Source organism: Tupaia chinensis, unplaced genomic scaffold (genome assembly GCF_000334495.1).
Source record: "Tupaia chinensis unplaced genomic scaffold, TupChi_1.0 Scaffold000140_1, whole genome shotgun sequence".
NCBI lineage: Eukaryota > Metazoa > Chordata > Mammalia > Scandentia > Tupaiidae > Tupaia > Tupaia belangeri.
Window position 1 is genome coordinate 8,204,922 of NW_006159610.1, and position 19,903 is coordinate 8,224,824.

General features: G+C 38.4%; 1 protein-coding gene across 6 annotated transcripts in view; it reads right to left on the reverse strand.

Annotated features, from left to right (window-relative positions):
- BRAF (B-Raf proto-oncogene, serine/threonine kinase) overlaps nt 1-19,903 on the reverse strand; it is a 183,336-nt gene that overhangs the window by 37,014 nt on the left and 126,419 nt on the right. For all 6 annotated transcript variants that reach the window (XR_003548826.1, XM_027770525.1, XM_027770523.1 and 3 more), the window contains 2 exons: nt 19,429-19,513; nt 18,402-18,578 (listed from right to left, as the gene is read on the reverse strand). Coding sequence is in view for 5 of the 6 variants with exons in the window: in XM_027770525.1 (XP_027626326.1) it covers nt 18,402-18,578; nt 19,429-19,513 (262 nt within the window). In the remaining variant the exon portion in view is untranslated. The remainder of the gene's footprint in view (nt 1-18,401; nt 18,579-19,428; nt 19,514-19,903) is intronic.

Below are 19,903 nucleotides of genomic sequence, written 5' to 3' on the forward strand. Positions count from 1 at the left end.
TTCATATATGTGTGTTCATTATTTTGTTTTCAGGTGCCTGTGTTTGTTTTCTATTTAGAATGTAAACTTTACTATAATATTAAAGTTTGATTAATAAATCAGAACTTTTTTTTGTAAGAGAGGTTTTTGCAATAGGGCACGTGTGGAGAAAGAGAGAGGCAGAGAGACAGAAAGTGAGAAATCAACCCCTGGGAGGATGGCCACATCGCAATCTCTTCTCCTCCATTCTTCTCTCGGGATGTTGGGCACGCAAGCACATGCGCCCAGAGTGAGTTTTAAGCTCCTGGGTCCAGGACTCAAACTGTGGTTGGCTACATGGGAGTCTAGCAACATAACCATTATGCCATCCGCTAGTCCCTATAAATCAGAACTATTTTTAAAGGTAGTATTGTATAACGTTAAAATACCTTCTTAAAATTAGTTAGGAGCAAACTTCCTTTATAATGACCACAGTAGATCTATTTTCAAGTGACTGGTAAGTTTAAATGATCTACATTACCCCTAGAAACTGTTTTTGTTAGGTTCATTAAGGGAAAGGGCTGTGTCTAGTTTATTTCTATTTATCTTCAGTGCCTAGTAGAGAGGCTGGCCTGTGTGGTAACTATTTAATGTATGTTTGTTGAATCAACTACAAAGAGATGCATATAATGTCCTAGTCAAGGTTATTTTTCTTCATTTGATACTAGAGAGAACAGATATATAAGACTTCTGAAACCTGACAATGACCATTAGTAAGTAAGTTTTGCCTGAAAATGAGAATTTAAAATCCATAGGGTATAATCAAAATCATGTGATGAACGCTGTTAAAAATGAAGATCTGCAAATAATTGGGATTCATGCTTCACCTTCATTTACATTTCCTCATTTTCCTAGGTATCAAGATTTTAAAACTATCTTTTTTTATAAAAGAATTATTTAATTTTATTATCATTTTTTAATTTGCTATAGGACATGTGCACTCACTAGAGAGACAGGGGCAGGTTGGGGGGGGGCAGTGAGAAAGCAAGCTGCCAGGTCCAGGACTTGAACCATGGTTGGCCACGTGGGAGTCCAGTGCCTTAACCACCACACCACACCACCTTTTGCCCCTAAAATTACTTTCTTAAGCAAAATATTTATTTTTTACATAATTTAAAATTGTGCCAGAGGGTACATGCACTCATCAAAAAAAAGAGGGATAGAGAAAATGAGACTCCTCAATGGGGCATAGTCACAGTGCCCCATTGAGGAGTCTCACCCTTCCCTTTCTCCATCCTGTTGTTATTTGGGGCAGGTGCACACAAGTACCTGGTGTGGTTCTCAAGCTGCTGGGGTCAGGATTTGAACTGCATGGTTAACTGTGTGGGATCCAACTGCCTTAAGCACAAGGCAAACAGGGCCAGCCTGACAATTTTTTTTTTTTTCAAATTACTTACTATCCAAGTTACCACTTCTCCTTCAATTACTTTCACACATCACACCATCCACTTCCTTTCCAACATTTATCACAATCTAGAACTACCTTACTGTCATGAGGTTAGGCCAGTGCTTCTCTACTATTTCAGTTACTCATCTACTGAAAGAAAATCTGATGTCCGTTACCGCTGTCGTCTGCTTAAAAAGCTCTGCAGTGACATAGCAAGGTAAAAAGAGGTAGTATAAATGGGCCCCAATCAAAAGTTTTTCAGATGTGGGGCTCTGTCTCTACTGGAAATTAAGAGGGGCTAAACAACAATGAATTTGTGGTTGAGATAAGCCATGTTGTCAGAGAAACCTGGGAGCTAGTTCAGGTATTTGTCTTGAAAGAGGTTCCTTCAACTGAGATTCAAAAAAACACTTGATTTTTTTGAATAAAAATAGAGGCATGCGGTGAAAAGGAAGGGAAGATACAGGCTTTTATTCTTCATAAGAAAGGGAGAAGAAAGAAAGGGAAGGGGGAAGAGAGAGAGAAGTATTTGTGAAAGGGTTTTTCCACACTGCCATCATCCTCCTGCCCAAGCCTGCCAGTTAGCTGGGACCATAGGTGCATGTCACTGACCCAGTCTACTTAGGTCAGCCTGAGAACCAAATTGGACCTCCTATGTGGCCTCAGCGAATGAGCAGCTGTGCCCTCTTGTCTATGCCACCATGAATGGGCAACAAAGATATTCTTTTTTTGTTCTTTTAAAGGATTATTTTATATATATGCATATACATATATATACATATATATACATATATATACATATATATACATATATATATATATATATATATATGTATATATATACACACACACACATTTTTCTTTTTTTTTTTTTTGCTATGGGATGCGTGCGCTCACCAGAAAGAAAGACAGAGATAGAAAGTGAGAAATCACCCATCACCCTCCAAGGGGGATGGCCACTCCGCAATCCCTTCTCCTCCATTCTCCTCTCAGGATCTTGGGCATGAACACACATGCCCGGCGTGAGTTTAAGCCACTAGGTCCAGGACTTGAACTGCAGTCAGCTACATGGGAGTTCATCGACATAGTCATTATGCTAACTGCTGGTCCCTATTTATTATTATTTTTAATTTGCTGTAAGGCACGTGTGCTCACTGGAGAGAAACAGGAAAGGTGAGAAAGCAAGCTGCCAGGTCTGGGAATTGAACTGAAGTCAGTCATATGAGTCCAGAGCCTTCACCACACCACCTGCTGGCCCCAGATAAAGGTATTCTGAATGGTGTCAATCCCCTCAACAAAATTTACACAAAGAACCACAGCAAGGATAGATAAAAATGTAACTGGAGGGTTGAGGAGAGAAAATTCTGACTAGGAATGTATAAAGAAGATATAAATATGATTGCTAGTGACATAACATGAGAAATTGATAGCAAAAGTCTATTATAGGCCAAAGTTGCATACAGCTGCAACTTGAAATAATTGCATCCTGTACTCATATAAGTCTTCATCATTTACGAGGTGCTTTCCTAATTTTACCTCATATAATAATTCTTTCTATAATAAAAGCAACAAAAAATATAAATCCAGGTCTATACAGTGGGAGACTAGAAGGAAAAGGGACTCTATTCTTTTAGCTAGAAAAATTGGCAAGTATCACATCCCATTCTATACATAATATACTGTTTCAGAGTAATTACTACCTTATATAAGTACATAGCTGACAAGAAAACAGTTGCACTCAATAGTTACAATGAAAGATGCCAAGAAATAGAAACAAAAAACAAAATGCATAACTGGTTAGGTGTAGGAAAAGGAACAAGCATAAATCAGTTTTGCTAAGGATGATTCAGCAATACTGCAGACAATACAGAAGTCTACCTATTATTTTGAATAACTGCTTTGGACCTCCCCCTTTCCTCTTCAGGATTTTAAGGAGAGTGTTACAGGTTTACTAAAGTACCAGGAAAGAACAAGCATGCCATCAACTAAGTGAATATCACAGTTCCCTGACAGGTTTCTGTTAGGAGTCTCTTTTCTTGGAGAACTGAGTCTCTTTTCTTGGAGAACTGTCCACCTACAGAATCATTTAATTTTAAAGCTCTGAAATCTAGTAAAATGTGTTCTCTACATTGTTTCTTTCAAGTTCTTATCTAAGAACCTATCTAAGTTTTTCAACATTCGTTTGAATACATATGGCTCAAACTAAATACTTCAGATATGATCTGATTTTTTAAAATTTTTAATTAATTTTTTTTTTTTTTTTTTGCTACAGGATGCATGCACTTGGAGAGAGAGAGAAAGAGAGAAATCAACACAGGCCAGAATAGAATTCTCACCTTCATATTCCTTGTGGTGGGCTTAAAAATGTCATTAAATCAGCGGCAGCAGGTGTGATAGTGAGGGTGCTGGACCTCCACGTGGCTGATCACAGCGAGTCTTGGACCTGGCAGTTCTCTCTCTCTCTCTCTCTCTCTGGTGAGTGCATGTGCCCTACAGCAAATTTAAATAAATAAATAAATAAATAAAAGGTCTACATCAACTATATTGTCATTATTATGCCAGCCATAGTTATGCTATTGGTTCCTATGAGAAACTATATTCAATTATAACCCTAGAATTATTCGTCTTGAATTGCTCCTATAAAACACTTTCCCTTTCTTACCTGACACAACAGGTGATCTGGTGGTTAAGGTGCTGAATCCCACATAGCCGTCTTTAAGGTTCAAATCTTGTCCCCAGGTGCTAGAAAAACATACTGGGTGCATGTATATGCATACCCAGAAACGACAGGATGGAAAAACTGAGAAGGGATTAACAGCCTCCTCACATCCCACTGTGAGAGAGGCTTTGTCCTCCTTCCTCCCCTCACTCCCGCCCCCAATTGTCAATGTGTGTACCCTCTAGCAATGAAAAATAATAAAAAATATATAAAGAATATCTATCGGGACCAGCAGTTGGCACAATGGCTATGTCACTGGACTTGCATGTAGTCGACCGTGGTTCTAGCCCTGGACCTGGTGGCTTAAACACATGCCGGGTGTGCGTGCGTGCCCAAGATCCTGGGAGGAGAATAGAGGAGAAGGGATTGCGGCATGGCCATTCCCCCTGGGGGGGGTGATTTCTCGCTTTCTGTCTCTCTGTCTTTCTGGAGAGTGCACACCTACTATACCAAAAACCTCTCCAAAAAAAGAAAAGATTATCTATCACTCCAAAAAGTTCCTTCATATGTTTTTGCAAATAGACTCATGCAATCATTGCTAATAACTTTTGGCACTACAGAATAGTTTTGCTTTTTCTAGAATTCAAACAAACAGAAATCATCTGGTTTCATTTGCTCAGCATGATTCTGAGATTCATATGGTTGTATGCAGTGTTACAGGCTCTATGAAAATATCACAACTTAGCCATTTACCTGGCAGACATTTAGGTTGTTCCTGTTTTTGGCAATTATGAGTAAGTCACTATAAAACAGTCACATACAAGTCTTTGCTGTCAACTCCTGCTTTCATTTCTTTCAGGTAGTTAGGTAGGATCAGAATTGCCATATGGTAGGGACCAGCAGATGGCATAATGTTTAGGTCGCTAGACTCCCAATGTAGTCAACTGGTTCAAGTCCTGGTGGCTTAAAACTCATACTGCACACATATGTGTGTGTCAAAATCCTGAGAGATGAGAGAAGGAACTGCAGCGTGGCTCATGTCCTAGGGGGTGATTTCTCGCTTTCTGTCTCTGTGGCAACATTCTATAGCAAAAATCTATTAAAAAAAAAAAAAAAGAATTGCCACATGATAAATTTAACTTTCTGAGAATTCTAGTTACACTCCATTTTTGCCAATACTTAGTATTGCTGGTTCTGGTTATAGATGTTCTAGTGGGGTACAGTGCTATCTCACTGCAGTTTTAATTTTCTTTTTCTAATGACTAATGATATTGAATGTCTTTGCATGTGGTTTTTGCCATTCATGTATTTTTATCAACAGAGTACTCAAATATTTTGCATATTTTTTTCAAGGATGGGATGTCCTAATACTAAGCTGCAAGAGTACTTGTTAAACAATTATACTGTAATTTCTCATCTACATATAATAGTCGTAAGCTTTTTATTTCCCCCAAACTAAGTGCACTTGCAGAGAGACAAAGAGAAGAAAAAAGTACCCCCCCCCAATGGGGCACAGTGATGCTGTTATCCCTTCTATATTTCCTCACACAGTCAAGATTTGAGGGATGCACACACATCATCTCAGCTTATTTTTTTTTTAAGAATTATTTTATTGGGAACCAGCAGTTAGCGAATTGGCTATGTCGCTAGACTCCTACGTAGTCGACCGCGGTTGTGTCCTGGACCCGGTGGCTTAAAACTCATGCCGGGTGCGTGTGCGTGCGTGCCCAAGATCCTGAGAGGAGAATGGAGGAGAAGGGATTGCGGCCCCCTGGGGTGTGATTTCTCTCTTGCTGTCTCTATGCCTCTCTCTGTCTGTCTGGCGAGTGCACATGCCCTATAGCGAAAATCTCTCAAAAAAGAAAAAAGAATTATTTTATTTAACTTTATCTGTTTATTTATTTTAATTTAACCAGAGAGGGACTGAGAGAGAGAGAAAGCGAGAAAGTAAGACACCAGGTCTGGGACTCAAATCATGGTCAGCCATGTGGGAGTGCAGTGCCTTTAACCACCACGCCACCTGCCAGTCTCTTTCTACATTTTTAGAGAGATTTTTTGCTATCGGGCACATGTCCTTGCCAGAGACAGAGATAGAGACAAAGCGAGAAATCACCCTCCAGTGGGGATGGCCATGTCAAAATTCCTTCTCTTCCCTTCTCCTCTCAGGATTTTGGGCATGCATGCACATGGCACCTGGCTTGAGTTTTAAGCTGCCAGGTTCGGGACTTGAACTGTGGTCAAATACATGGGAGTCCAGCGATGTAACCATTATACCCTCTACTGGTTCTCTTAGCATGTTTTTCAAGCCACCAAGGCCAGAATTCAAACCACTTGGTTGGTCATGTGGGGTCCAACTCCCTTAATAACCAGGCTATGGAGCCAGCTCTGTAAAAGTTATTTATATGCTCTGGATACAAGTATTTTTTCAGATAATGTTTTTTACAAACATTTTCAAGTCTGTGGCTTGTCTTTTCATTTTGACAGCAGTTTTAAAAAACAAATAGTTCTGGGAACCAGCAGTTAGCATAATGGCTATGTCGTTGGACTCCCACGTAGTTGACCAGTGTTCGAGTCCCGGACCCTGTGTCTTAAAACTCACACCAGGTGCGTGTGCGTGCGTGCCCAAAATCCCAAGAGGAGAATGGAGGAGAAGGGATTGTGGCGTGACTATCCCCCCTGGGGGGTGATTTCTCGCTTTCTGTCTCTCTGTCTGTCTCTGTCTGTCTGGCGAGCGCACGTGCCCTATAGCGAAAATCTCTCAAAAAAAAAAATTTTTGAATTTTGATGAAGCATGATTAATTTTTTTCTTTTATAATCTTTGCCCTTTTGTGTCCTAAGAAATCTTTGCCTATCTAAAGGCTCCAAAGATTTTTTCTATGAATTTTATTTTTTTTAAATTAATTTATTATCATTATTATTCTTTTACATGATTTCACCAAAATGAGAGAGAGAAAGAGAGAGAGAGAGAGAGAAAGTGAGAAAGCAAGAAAGCAAGCCACCAGGTCTGGGACTCGAACTCTGGTCGGTCATTTGAGAATCCAGCACTTCAACCACCATGCCTCCTGCTGGCCTCTCTATGATGTTTCTTATAGAAATTTTAGATTTTCATTCAGATATCACTCTTATGTGTTTGACACATCAAATTAATTTTTATGCTTTGTGTCTCATAAGAAAGGGTTAATGGTTTATTTATGTTTTTCTATATGGATATCCAGTTGTTCTGGTAACTTTTTTTTTTTTTTTATTCAGTTACATTCATTCATTGTACATCATTACAGTATACAAAATGAGATCTTCCATCCAGAATACACTGTATGTATACTGGATCAATCAGGGATATACTACCATAAAAGTTATCACCAACAAATAATTTTTCATTTCTTGTTTCTTATATATTTTGCTGCTGCTGCTGCTTCTTTTTTTCTTTCCTTCTTCCCCCTTGTTCTCTACCTCTCACCCTCTGCCATTTCCTACCCTCCTCCCACACAATCTGGTATCCACAGCCGCCCTCCATGTCTTTTTTTTTTTTCCTACCACAAAATACCTTAATTAATCTAAATACTTTCAACAGCAAGTGCAGCTGATATATACATATGTATGAACACATGTCTGACTTTAGGCATAAAACTGAGTGAGCAGAATGAACATAAATGGGGCTATGTGGCTTGCTGCAGTCATTAAACAGGTATTTTTTAACACAATTTTTAATTCTAAGAAAAGCAGTTTTAGCTTTAATAGATCAAAATAAAAAAACATTAAGAGAAATTTGCTTAAGCCTTAAAGCCAGGAAAAAGATTAGGATTCAGTTCAAACAGTAGGTAGATGAACCTATCAACAGCTCAAGAAAAGACAAAAATACATAAATCTGGAAAACAAAGCATAGAAGAAAATCAGTAATATTTTAATGAAAAGTCATAAAATTCTATTTCAGCAGTTCAGTCTCATGTAATTAATCCCTCTTCTATTAAGTATACAGTGTCACTGTGGTCCGATTTTTCTGTTTAAATTCTGGAAATTAACATTCAACATTATTATCGATCTTTCCAGATTTGTCCCACCAATTAGTTTGCCATTCTCTTGGTTGTTTTTTGTTCTCTTATCTCTGTGTGACTGACTAGTTTTCCTGGTATAGCACTCTCTTTAGAACTTTTTGGATAGCTGGTAAATTTTTTGTTTTGTTTATCTGAGAATGTTGTCTTTTCTTCCCATTTGAAGGATAATCTTGATGGGTATAATATTCTTGGTTGAAATTATTTTTTCCTTAACACTTTCAATATATTTTCCCATTTTTCCCTTGCGTACACTGTTTCTGATGAGAGGTCCAATGTTAGCCTGATGGAATATCCTTGACCTTCACGTTTCTCTCTTGCCAATTTTAGTATCTTGTCTCTCTGTCTGTGGTTTTGGTCAGTTTGGCTATGATGTGCCTTGGAAAAAATCTTCATGGGTTGATTCTATGTGGGTTTTTTTGGGGTCTGTATATTTGAATGCCTCTCTGGGTTTAGAAAGTTTTCTCCCAGGATTTCATGGAATAGATTATCAATGCCCTTATTAGTTTCTTTATCTTCCAGGAAACCGATTAGCCAAATGTTTGGGTGTTTAATGGTATCTAGTATTACTCATATATTATTGTTACTTTTTGGAGTTATTTTCTCAGTCTTTTTGGGGAATTTTTCTAGGTCAGAGGTTCTATCTTTTATATTTGAGATTCGGTCTTCTGCATGATCTAATCTTTTAATGCCTTTAATAATTTCAAGGGAGGTTTTGATTTCCTGTATTACAGCCTTCATCTCCAACAGTTCCATTTGATTCTTTTTTTATGGTGAGTATTTCTTCTTTCAGATCATGTAAGAACTTCTTCACCTCCTGGAACTTGTCTCTTTCCTCCTGAATCTTCTAGAGCTCATTGTCTCTCTTCTCTTGCATCTTTGTTAGCTCTGTCACTATGAATATTCTAAATTCTTTATCTGACATTTCCATGAGTTCCAATTGTACTGTCTGAGGATAATGAGGAGTTATTCTTTTCCTTTGAGGGAGGGATATTTTCTTGGCTTCTCATATTTCTTGTGCCTCAAGGGGTGGCTTCTGGTCATCTGGTGGATTACATGCTTTTTCCTAATTTTGGGAGTTAAATCTGAGTGTTCAGAGGTGTGCAGGAGGAGGTGATCTGCAATCTCTGCAGTTGCATTTTTCTCCCTTTGTGCAGCAGATTTAGTGGTAACTGAGGATTACTCTGACCCTAAAAGTATCCAGATATTTGGCTACTGTGTACCTAGACCTAGCTAGAAACTCAGTGTGTGGAGGCTGGCTAGATCTTGGAGTCAGGAGGGTAAAGTCTGAGCAGAAAACCTTCAGTTGTCCTAGTCCCTGAAAGGGGCCACTCAGAGCTCAAATGTGGAAGACTTTTGACTGGCCTGTCCTGGCTATATCTTGGGGTTGGGGAGATGGTGAAGTCTGAGCAGAAAATCTTCAGTTGTCTTAGTTTCTGAAAGAGGCCACTCAGTGCTCAAATGTAGATGGCTTCTGACTGGCCTGTCCTGGCTAGATCTTGGGGTCGGGAGTATAAAGTCTCTAGCAACATTTATTGAAAGCACTATCCTCATGAAATACTCTGGTATGTTGGTCAAAAAAAAAATTACTATGCCAGCAGGTGGCATAGTGGTGAAGGTGCTGGACTCCCACAGGATGGACCATGGTTCAACTCCAGGACACAGTGGCAGGGATATCACTGACTAAATTGGAGAAGTGACAAGGTGTACTGGCAAAGGGAATGAATGCACTCTGGAGCCAGTACACAGGCAAGTTACATGACCTTTCTATACCTTTGCTTCTTCTATAAAATGAGAATATAATATCTATTGGGCCACCGTGCAGCACAGTGGTTAAGCACTATATGCCGCGGAGGTGGATGACACACAGCAGACTGCAGTTTAAATCCAAGTCCTGGTGGCTTGAAAAAGAAGCATGGTAAATGTGCATGCATGCCCAAAATCCTGGTGGAGGAAAGGGAATGTGGCATGACCACACCCCTCTGGGAGGTCTTTTTCTCTCTCCATATTTCCCTATCTGGTAAGCACGCATACCTTCTGGCAACTACAGAAAAAGAAAAACAAAACAAAACAAAACAAAAAACCCAAAATCCATGTACCTCACAAGGTTGCTGCAGAGTAAATGAGATGGTGTGTGTAAGATACACAGAACTGTGGTAATAAGTGCATATAACTGCTAAACACATAAATAATTACTTAAAAAAAAAAAAAAAAAAAAAAAGGAGAGGTAGTAAGTTAACAGTATGTGGCAGAGCTAGATCCAAAACACAGTACTTCCTGACCAGTAAAGATGCTTAATGTAAAAGTGAATGAAAAAAAGTGTCCAAGGCAGCAAGGCACTGCTTAATGATGGCTGTGGCCGCTTGAGGGCCCAAGTTAGATTTCCAACCGAACTTGGGCAGATAAAGTATAGTGCTGTGTATTTGTCCTAGCCAACTGGGATAATGGCAGTCAGGACAGGGGCAGCTATCAAGATGGCGAATTATGATTAAAAAAAATGTTTAAAAATTTTAAGTGGTTTCATGCAACAACTTGCTTTTCTCACTTGACATATTTTAAAGCTCTAGGTTGATATTTCTTTGTTCACATGTGCTAGTTTTATTTATTTATTTTTTGGGGTGGGGGAGGATTTTGCTATAGGGTGCTCGCCAGAAAGACAGAGACAGAGAGACAGAAAGTGAGAAATCACTTCCTAGGGAGGAGGGCCACACCGCAATCCCTTCTCCATTCTCTTCTCTTGATCTTGGGCACACACACACATGTGCCCGGCGTGAGTTTAAGCCACTAGGTCTGAGACTCGAACTGCGGTTGACTACATGGGAGTCCAGCGATGTAGCCATTACTCAATCTGCTAGTCCCACATCTGCTAGTATTTCACATATCTGTCCTCTAACTGATGAATATTTATGTTTCCCATTTTCACTATTATATGGTTTCCTTTAATATATTTCTTTTTATACACATCTCTTGGAATAAAAGCTGTAGTTTTTTGGGTGTAGAACAAACATTTTTTAACAAACTATTCCAAAATGCCCTCAGGGCAGTTGGTCACATAAGGAATGTACTAGTAAGCAATTCTTCTAATTTTTTCAAACACTAGATCTTGCTAGAATTTAGGCAGTTTGTCAGTTCCAGTGGGTGACTAAGGAAGGGTACCTTTCGGTTTTACCTTGCATTTTCTGATTACTGTTTGCATCTTTGTTTCTATTATTATTTCTACTCACCAGGAAATCATGTTTACTATAATTAAATATTCTTTGGTTAATCAAAATTATTATTTTTCTTCCATTTTTCCCAGAGTGTATGGGTGCTTAACAGGGAGCAGAGGGGAGGAAGGGAGGGAGGGAAAAAGAGAGAGACACACACACATAGAAAGTGAGAAAGAACCTCCTAAGAAGAAAAGTCATCATCCTTTCTACTCCATTTCAATCTTCTTTTGGGATTTTGGGAATGCACACATACATGACAGGCATGCTTCTCAAGCCACCAGGTCTGGGACTCAAACCACCAGTCAGCTATGTGGAATCCAGCCTCCTTAACCACTACCCTGCAGCTACCCTGGTCCAGAATTATTTTTAATTACTAATACATGTTCACCATCTTTTTTTTGGGGGGGGAGGGGAGAAGGTTTTGCTATAGGGCGCATGCACTCACCAGAAAGACAGAGAGAAATAGAGACAAACCCCTGCCCCCCAGGGGGGATGGCCACGCTGCAATCCCTTCTCCTCTGTTCTCCTCTTGGGACTTTGGGCATGCACGCACACGCGTCTGGCATGAGTTTAAGCCTCCGGGTTTGGGACTCGAACCATTGTTAACTACATAAAAATCCAGTGATATAACCATTACAACAACTGCTGTCCCATGTTCACCATCTTTTAGCTTTAACTCATCCTTCCACTAGATTTATCTGTGAATAAAGTGGGTATGCTATTCACTGTTTACAAAAAAGTAAATTATGAGGATGTGTCCCTATACTAGTTTAGGTTTTATTTACTATTTTTGTTCATGATAGCATACACATATGCACAAAAGGGACTGTGTGTGAGATAAGGACTTATCGTGCAGCAATCCTTTCCCTTAACTCTATAGCTCGACAAGATCTTGGGCACATGTGCTCTATTTTTTTTTTTTTTGGGAGAGGTTTTTTGCTATAGGGCATGTGCACTCGCCAGATAGAGAGAGAGAGACAGAGACAGAAAGCGAGAAATCATCCCCCAGGGGGGATGATCACACCACAATGCCTTCTCCTCCATTCTCCTCTCGGGATCTTGGGCATGCACGCACGCGCACCTGGCGTGAGTTTTAAGCCACCGGTCTGGGACACAAACCGTGGTCGACTACGTGGGAGTCCAGTAACATAGCCATTACACTAACTGCTGGTTCCCACATGTGCTCTATTTTTAGTCATCTGATTTTCAGAATACAATGCTTCCGTAAGTGATGTCTATGTTGCTAGACTCCCGTAGTTGACTGTGATTCAAGTCCCGGATCTGGTTGCTTAAAACTCGCGCTGGGTGCATATGTGAGCATGCCCAAAATCCTAAGAGGAGAATGGAGAAGGGAATGTGGCATGGTCATCCCCCAGAGGTGGGGGTGATTTCTTGTTTTCTCGCTCTCCGATGAGTGCACGTACCTGAGAGCAAAAATATCTCAAAAAGAAAAATAATAAAGAGGCCACAACTTTCTCAATGTGCCTTCCCAATGCAATTTTTTTCTTTTATTATCTAGAGGGCACAGGCATGTGCAGAAGAGAGCGTATTTATGAGCCCCACAGTGGGGCCTATTTATGCCTTCAGTCACGTATCTTTCAATTCCCTATTTCATCAGGATTCTGAGCATACACATGTAGCTCAGCTGGCCTTGCGGGATCAGTTTCCGCTACACAGTAACTTAACTGCTGTGTTATTGGACTGGCCCTTCTTTAACACTTAGGATTATCTTCTAATAAAGCTAAATTTAAAATTATAATATGAATATTGCACTGAAATTAAAAGCCCTGCAAATAGAGGGCATAATGTATTGATCATAGGATATCTTCTAATAAAGTTAAATTTAAAATTATAATATGAATATTGCACTGAAATTAAAAGCCTTGCAAAGAGAGGGCATAATGTACTGATCATTTTGGAAAATTATTTAAATAACAACATTCTTAAAATACCTTGGGCTGAATCAAAGACCAGAAGAGAAGAAGATAGTAAAACATACTTTATGAACCCCAATTCTTCAGAGGGAGTCTCTCATTACCTACTATTGGAGTAGTTCTCTCTTTTATCAAGGTTAAAAAAAAGAAAAGAGAGAGAAACAGAATCATATGGGAAAATGTTATCCATCCACAATATATGTTAATATTCTGTAATCCAATAAAGATGATATATTTGAAAGTCTTAATGATTCAACTTTTTTTTTTGAGAGATTTTTGCTATAGGGTGTGTGCTTGCCAGAGAGACAGAGACAGAAAGAGACAGAAAGCAAGAAATTACCCGCCCCCCCTCCCCCCGGGGAGATGGTCACACCATAATCCCTTCTCCTCCATTCTCCTCTTGGGATTTTGGGCATGCATGCCCGCATGCCTGGTGTGAGTTTCAAGCCACCGAGTTTGGGACATGAATCATAGTCCGCAATGTCAGAGTACTGCAATGTAACCATTACGCCATCTGCTGGTTCCTCTTTCTTTTCGTTTTTTTTTTTTTTTTTAATTTGCTATAGGGCATGTCTGCTCATTGGTGGTGGCGGAGGAAAGACAGAAATAGAAACAGAGAAAGTGAGAGAGCACCCACGGGGGGATTGCCATGCCACAATCCTCTCTCCTCCTGGGATTTTTGGCATACACGTAAACGTGCCTGATTTGTTTTTCAAGTCACCAGGTCCAGGTTTAAATCAGCTATGTTCTATTAAAAAAAAAAAAAGTAATTATTTACGTGCTTAGCAGTTATATGCACTTATTACCATAGTTCTGTGTATCTTACACACACTATCTCATTTACTCTGCAACAAACTTGATTGACAGGTAGATGGATTTTAGGTTTTTGTTTGTTTTTCTTTGTTTATAGCTACCAGAAGGTATGCATGCTTACTAGATAGGGAAGTATGGAGAGAGAAAAAGACCTCCCAGAGGGGTGTGGTCATGCCACAATCCCTTTCCTCCAACAGGATTTTGGGCATGCATGCACATTTTTTTTAAGCCAACAGGACTTGGATTCAAACTGCAGTTTGCCGGATGTCATCCAGCTTCCCTGCACATCTGGTTATGTGTTCCAATTAATTACATACATTAATACAACTTGATTTGTAAAAAAAAAAAAAAATTATTCAGGTGTCATTCTGAACTATGTTACATAATACGAATAAAATTAGTATTAAATTATTAGCATTTTGCATAATAGTTTTAAAACTTTTTTTGCTGAGGAGCACTAAAACAATTCTGAGAAACTATGTAGCTCTTTCCATATTTTAGATTAACATTTAAAGTTTAAATAACTACAAGATGTAATTTTTAGAGTACTATAAATAACATCTTTTTTGTTGTTCTATGTCTGTTTCTTGGAAAGCATTTGTCTGCCTTTGGATAGGAAGCAATCTTTTATCTGGTGGGGTGATCTTGCACTGTGTCTGTTTCTCCCAGGTTCTGTTATGCCCCATGAATTTTGGTCTTTCTCATTTACTTCAGAGCCTTTCCCTCAAACAGCTGGTTATCCAGAGATAATCCATCTTATTCAGACTATGTGAGGAACTAACAAACTGTCTGGAGGCTGGCACATATAAATGGGCTTGTTGTTTCTGAAATGTACAGTGACTTGGGTGGGATCCTTGATGTCACTCTCTTTGGATCTTTCCTCTTGGGCTGGTAGACTCATCAGAAGACATTTCCAATCTCTTGCAGGAAGAATACGGTTTGGCTACTAGCACTCTGGGAAACAAATAAAAGAGGGGAGATCTCCTTTCATCATTCATAAACATACAGTCACCAAATCCCCTTGGCTTTGGATAAGGCACCCCAGTCCTAGACATAGCAGAAGATCCTCCAGTCCAAAAGTATTTGTTTTGCCCTTTCTAGAGAACTTCCAGTTCATTGCCAGGACAGAGAGAGGATAGTCACTCAGTCTTACCACAGAGTAGAGAAAGGATTTAGAGAAGCACAGCTTTTCATTTTAGTCCCTTATGGAGGTAGATGATACTGCCAATTCCTGAGACTTTCATGAATTCCATGGTATAAATCAGGTTGTTTTTCATTTCTCCACTGCCAACGAGTTAGCTTTTCTGGGCCCACTAAGTCTATTATCACCTTCTTACATGCTTTCCAGCTTTTAAAATGTCTGTTGTTATTGCCTCCTTCCTCTCGGTATCCCATCCATATACGTCATGCTTTAAAAAAACACAACTCCTTTGTTATAATTTTAATAGAGTTTCAGGAGTGAACAACAATCTATCACCTCAACCTGAAACTCACACTGCCATTTCAGTAATCAGCCAAAACCTTCCAAAACAAAAGATATGTTCGTACTTTTAGTCAGTTCATGTTCTCATTTCATAAGAGGAAACAAAAAGGAGATAGAACTCTATCTTCTTTGCTTAACTTTAAATTGGTAATAAAAAGCACACTCTGCTAGGGGGCTTAGAACTTATAAATTGGTATTTTTTCAGCTAGTAAAATTTAGAATAAATCTGACAGACTAATCTACATTTATAGCCAGTTAAATTCATTACATAGTGAGAGCTGTTTAATAATATAAGCAAAGTGTTTCAGAGTAAATGCGCTAACACTTTTAATTTAATTTTATTCATTGTCATTATTTTATTTTATAATTTTAAAGTTGACCAGAAAGAAACACAGAGAGAGGAAAGTAAGAAAGCAAGCTGCCAGGTCTAGGACCTGAACTGCAGTCAGCCATATGGGAGTCCAGTTGCCTTAACCACCATGCCACCTGCTGGCGCCCAATATACTAAAATTTATATTGATAATTCCAAATGATAAAGTGATGGGAAATTATTGCCTGTTCATTGACTTTCCCAGAGTATAGAGCTATTCCAATTTGATAGTGTTCTTCTCTATTGCCACTTGTCTTAACCAATATGGGTACTTCATTGTCCCATCAGTGTTTCTGTAAACTTTTTCTTAGTTTTGCTATAGAGTGCATGTGCTTGCCAGAAAGCGAGATGGTCACACTGCAATCCCTTCTCCTCCATTCTCCTCACACACAGAATTTTGGGTGGGCACGCACACACTATGCCCAGTGTGTTTCTCCATCCACGGGGTTTAGATTCAAACCACGAAGTCAGCCATGTGGGATCCAGCTTCCTTAATTCTTTTCCATGAGAATTTGGCTTTTCTCTCTTTTGAAAGGTAAATATACAATAATAGGCAGTTTAGAGCATTTATTCTTTCATGTAACAGATAGGTTCTGAGTACCTCTCATAGGCCGGAGAGGTATAGAGGTATAGAACATCAGGCATAGAACAATGATGAAAACAAAACCCCTGCTCTCATACAGACTGCACCCTAGCAGGGGACAGACAATAAATAAGCAAGTCAGATGGAGTTGAATGTTATAAAGAAAAACAAGGACAGAATAACAGGGTGGAGTATGGATGTTGTACAAGGTGATCAGAGAGGGTGTCTGTTAAAAGGGGACATTTGAACAGAGACATGATATTTGTGGCATGGGTATCCCAAAGAGAAAATAATGAGTGTCAGGGCTGTACTGACAGAGCGTACTTGTCCTGCCAAAGAAACAACAGACACCTCTGGGATAGGAAGAGAAGCAGCTTCCCATTTTTTGGAATGTTGACTGGTTTTGTCACTGTTTATTCCTTACAAAATCTTAATACAATCTTTTAGATGTGAAGATTCAAACTTATCTGAAAGAATGAGGTTGTTTTAAGTCCAGTGGTTAAGAAGGAATATTAATGGATAGTTAATTTGCTGCAATACTCATTTTGACTGAACATAGGCCTATAAACAATCTAAATTACAAAGATATTGCCTAGATTTGAGAAAGAGAAAGTGGTGAGAAGACTTAAGAGATCTATTAGTTTGTCAGAAAAGTTTTGATGTGTGTTTTTTTAAAGAGAAATTTTTGCTCTAGGGTATATGCCCTTGCCAGAGATAGAAAGCAGAAATAAACCCCCAGAAGAGATGATTGTGCCACAGTCCCTTCTCTTCTGGTGTCCTCTCAGGATTTTGGGCATGCACACACAAATGCCCAATGTGAGTTTTAAGCAGCCAGGTCTGGGACTTGAACTGTGGTTAACTACAAGGGAGTCCAGTGATGTAACCATTATGCTATCTGCTGGTCCTGTGACGTGTTTTTTCTATGCAAAAATGTGTCATGACTTTCTGATGACCTAATTGCTTCATGTTTTGTGTTGATCTACTTTCTACAAATGCCCTTGAGTTAGAGTTGTAGGCTTCAGTATACATACACCCTTTTATTCTTTTATTCTTATTTTATAAATTAAAAGCAGAACAGTGGTTATGGAGAAAGAATACAGGATTAGAAGTCAGAAACCTGGAATTTAACACCTTTGTTACCATTTATTACATGTATGGCCTCAGGCAAATCACTTAAAAGCTCAGTTTCCTTATCAACAAAAACAAAATAAAATTATCTACTTCATAACACTATAAATACTAAATAATCTATACATATGAAATTTGTATAATACAAAACATTAATTAAAATACATATTTTTAAATTACTTATGGAGCTTTCAAATTTATATTTTACTAAGCTTACATCTTTCAACTATCGCTTTTAAATTTTATTCAATTTTACCTACTGATTTACTTATTCATTTGCATGTAAGCTCCTTATTTTAGGTATGAACATAAAATAGAATTCTCAAAAAGGATCAGAATGTAGATTTTCATTTTATGAAATGACATTTTAAAAAAGAAAATATGAACACTTGGAGTAAATGGTTTGAAAAGAGTAATTAATATTTGTATACTTTACCAATTAATAATTTTTTAGTCTTATTGTTTTAGCTTTTTTTTTTTTGACAGGACTACTTTTGTTTTCTGAACCTCTATGGTTTAGTTAAATCACTGAATGCTAACCCTAAATTTGTAGTTATATATATGTTATTAACTAGTTGACAGTTTTGATGGCTATACTACAAAAAGACTAATTTATTTTTTAGTGTCCTATTGTTAGCTCCTAAGTTTCCTTAGGTTGTTGGATATAGATATAAAATGTAGTCCAAAAGAGTATCACCAAAGCCTTTAAAACATCCTCAATGGTCTTTGAAAGTAAGTTACAAGAGACTTGACCAGAATGGAACTTACTCCATGCCCTGTGCAGTCTGCCGTGCAATATCTATAAGCTTTATCATCTCAAATTTGGTCTCAATGATGTGGAGATGGTGATATAAGCTGGAGCCTTCACACCACTGGGTAACGATGGCCAGCTGTGGCTTTGTGGAATAGCCCATGAAAAGTAGGATATTTACATGTCGTGTTTTCCTGTAAAAAGAAATGTGATAGTAAATAGCGAATACTGACAAACTTCAGCAAGTCTTAAAAAAAAAAAAGCACCAAAGCAACTTGTCAGTAAGTTAGGTGTTGTCAGAAAGAGACATTAAAAAAGAAAAAGAAAAAAAAAGCAATAGAAAGATAATTTCAAGAGACCGGGAACTGTCTAGTCTAACCTCCCACACTACCCAGAAACACCCTTTTCAATACACCTGAAATGCAACTAGAGGTTGCTTAAATATCTTTAGTAACCAGAAAGTGACACTGAAAATACAGCCCAGTCCATCCCCTTGTTTAAGTGGTTCCATTACTAGAAAATTATTTTGCATTGAGACAAAATTTTTCTACAATGTCTAACACTGGCATCCCTGTTCTTTCTGGAATGAGTCGCTTTGCATCCTCTTGAACATAACAGCCTTCTCTGGACTAAATATCCTTCTGCCTCTTTTCCCTCTAAGTTAAAGTTTCCCCCACAAACTTACTGTAGTTTTTTGGAGCTCCTCAAGTTCCAGGGTCCAGGGCTAAATACCATCTCTAAATGTGTTCTGATAAGCTTAGAATTTTGACAGTATTATTTATACAAGTAGAAATATTATATCATCAGAATACTGTATTTCCATTATTTCAGTCTTGAATTAAGTATTTCATCAGCTATACCATATAAAACTGCATACAACTTTAAAGAATATGGCCAAACACAAAAAATCCTCAGATATATTCTGTTTCTACATATTTATCCATTCTGAGTAAATCTGTAATGCTAATGGTGGTTATTGCTGGAAGTCAGGAGCTAATGAAAGAAACTTCTCTCTCTGGAAAACAATAATTCACACAAGCTCACCTGAGTACTCCTACTTCATTTTTGAAGGCCTGTAACTGCTGAGGTGTGGGTGCTGTCACATTCAACATTTTCACTGCCACATCACCTAAAAGGTAATTGTCATTTCAAGTGTCAGTTAAATTTTTTAAACGTAAAAATACAAACATTCTTGTATGTTTCACCAACTGTTATAGCCCTAAATCCAAACCATTATTAACCTACAAATAAATTATACCTTAACTGTCTAAACTGCATTGATTTTTCTTAAGCTGGGTGTAGTGGCGTGCATCTGTAATCCCAGTTACTTGGAAGGTTGAGGCAGAGGGAATGCAAGGTTGAGGTTAGTCTGGGCACCATAGCAAGATCTTGTCTCAAATAAGTAAGTAAGTAAGTAAGTAAGTAAGTAAGTAAGTAAGTAAGTAAATAGGTAAGTAAATTCTATCTTATCTATTTTTAATTGCCAGAGAGCATATGCACTCACCAGAGACAAACAGAA